A 2,348-nucleotide genomic window follows, 5' to 3' on the forward strand; every position below is an offset into this window, starting at 1 on the left:
GAATCCCTTGCTTTCACAGATTTTACACAGAAACATTCGAGCCCACGCACAGAATGTCCAGGCCCCTCCCACAGAGCCTGACTCTTAAGCCTCCGGAAGGCCAACCTGGGGGTGAGAACTCCTGAAGCAAAGCCCCTTCCTTGAAGGAAAACTGTGCGAACCTCTCTGTGCCGTCACCAGAAGGGACGGAACTAAGTGACTGGAAGGTGTAGGAAGAGCGAGATTTAAGATACCAGCTGGGTCTGAGAAATATACCGAAGGCAAGAGGGAACGAACTGCAGGCCCCGAAATGGTGGGGATGGATGAATAAGGTGACCGGTCAATGCTTGAGGAGACAGAGCAAGAGACGAGGAGAGAGCTGTGGCTGACATGTGGACGAGGGCGCTGGTGGGCGGAGCCTTGTGTGCGGGTGGGCGGAGTCTGGTGATGGGGTGACTAACAGTTGAGGGCGGGGCTGAAGACTAGGGTGGCCCGACCGATAGACGAGTGGACTCAAAAGATCAGGGCCATGGACACGCAAACTGCGATGAAGGCCAGCACGGGAGAGGTCTGCGCAGAGGGTGATGAGCTGTGTCGAAAGGTGAGTGGCAGGTTGAAAATTGGACGGGCGGGGCCTGGAAATGAGAGGGCAGGGCCACCTGGGCCAGGCTCCCCTCCCTCCCAGCCCTGGAGGTAGGGACAGGAATAAGAGGGAACCCCGCCGAGCATCTGCGAGGTCTTCCTTCCCCGCTCCAGCTGGAGAAGGCGGCCGTGAGGATCCAGGCATGGTGGCGTGGCATCATAGTGCGCCAGGCGCTGCTCCACGCGGCGCTCAGGGCCTGGGTCATCCAGTGCTGGTGGAGGTCCATGCAGGCCAAGATGCTGGAGCAGAGGCGGCGTCTGGCGCTGAGGCTCTACACCTGTCAGGAGTGGGCAGTGGTGAAGGTGCAGGCGCAGGTTCGCATGTGGCAGGCCCGCAGACGGTTCCTCCAGGCCCGCCAGGCGGCCTGCATCATCCAGTCTCACTGGCGCTGGCATGCCAGCCAGACCCGAGGCCTGATCCAGGGCCGCTATGAGGTCAGAGCCAGCCGGCTGGAGCTGGACATCGAAATCCTCATGACCTAGGGCGCTGGCGGGGCCAAGGAGGCTGGATCTCTCTTCCAATAAAGAGGCTCACCGACCAGAGTCTTGCCCTTCGGAAATCAGACCCAAAGAAGAGAGACTCACCCCTAACCTTCCCGCCTTCCACCCCCAAAATGGTTCCCTTGCATAGTCTCGAGCCCATCCCAGGGCAATGCACCCTAGGCGCTTGCTCCAAATGCAAACCTGACCAATCTTGCACCCAAAGGAGACCCCAGGGCCCAGGTCAGACTCTGACACCTCAGCTAGCCTGATCCCAGCTCCCTCCACAAGTGGAGGTGGGCACTGGGCAACCCCTGCCCAGGCATCTCCACTCAGCATAGGACAGCAGAGTCTGGCTGCAGCCGGAGTCAGCTAGGAAGGCCAGGATTCCACAGTCCCGTGCTCAGCAGGGCCCCCACACCCGTGCAGTGCTTGGGGGGGAGCCAGGAAGACAGGGCACCCCAGCTGAGTAACAAACAGCTGCATAGGTGCTGTGCCTCACTGGGGGACAGCAGGCAGGGCCAGCCCCTGGGCAAGGCCGGGGCTGAAGATGAGGGGCAGTGGCTGTGCCTGGGCCGAAAGACAAGGCTTCCCTCTCCTCTGCTGGGGGTGCCAGGCATGGTGGGGAAACAAGCCAGGGAGACCCAGGGCTGGCCAGAGGGAAGGGCTGCCCCTCTTCCACTGCATGTCATCGGTCTGGGGATGCAGCCGCCGGATCCCACCGCACCCTCAGAAGCAAATGTTGGTCTCCGAACCTGCATCCCAGAAGTCTGAGGCCGCTCACCCCCCCTGGGGTTTTGTGGTGGGGCGGCCTTGCACGGGGGGGGGGTGGGAGGACCAGTGGGGAGGTGCCCAGGAGTCAGAGGTCTTCATGGGGCCTCACAGCTGGATCAGGCTTCCCTCCCTCAGGTCCCCGTGTGTGCATGTGTGTGTGCATGTGTGCATGTACGTGTGTGTGTTTAGGGGTCAGGGGCGGGTCTCCAGAACAGCTGTGGCAGATGTGAGAATTCACGGATCGGTCCGCTATCCGTCACCCCCAGTGGCTGCAGCCAGGCTCCTCGCTCTTCCCAGGGTCCCCCTTCAGGAGCTCCAGTCTCAGCTCTCTCCACCCCCTCCTTGCAGCAGGGAGTGGTAAGAAACGAGTCACGTCTGCATGTGACCGTGGACCTGCATGTGACCATGGACCTCCACGGGAATTCTGAATGAGCAGACCAGCCCTGTAGGCGCCACACCTGCTGTGAGGGGTG

At 61.6% G+C, this 2,348-nt stretch overlaps 1 protein-coding gene across 1 annotated transcript; it reads left to right on the forward strand.

Annotated features, from left to right (window-relative positions):
• The first annotated feature begins 526 nt into the window (after positions 1-526).
• On the forward strand, positions 527-1,162 carry IQCF6 (IQ motif containing F6). Its single transcript, XM_011364747.1, has 2 exons — positions 527-580; positions 736-1,162. Exons 1-2 carry the CDS (start codon positions 527-529, stop codon positions 1,102-1,104), a joined length of 423 nt encoding a protein of 140 aa, XP_011363049.1. The 3' UTR covers positions 1,105-1,162.
• Positions 1,163-2,348: the final 1,186 nt, after the last annotated feature.

Source organism: Pteropus vampyrus, unplaced genomic scaffold (genome assembly GCF_000151845.1).
Source record: "Pteropus vampyrus isolate Shadow unplaced genomic scaffold, Pvam_2.0 Scaffold100, whole genome shotgun sequence".
NCBI classification, from domain to species: Eukaryota; Metazoa; Chordata; class Mammalia; order Chiroptera; family Pteropodidae; genus Pteropus; species Pteropus vampyrus.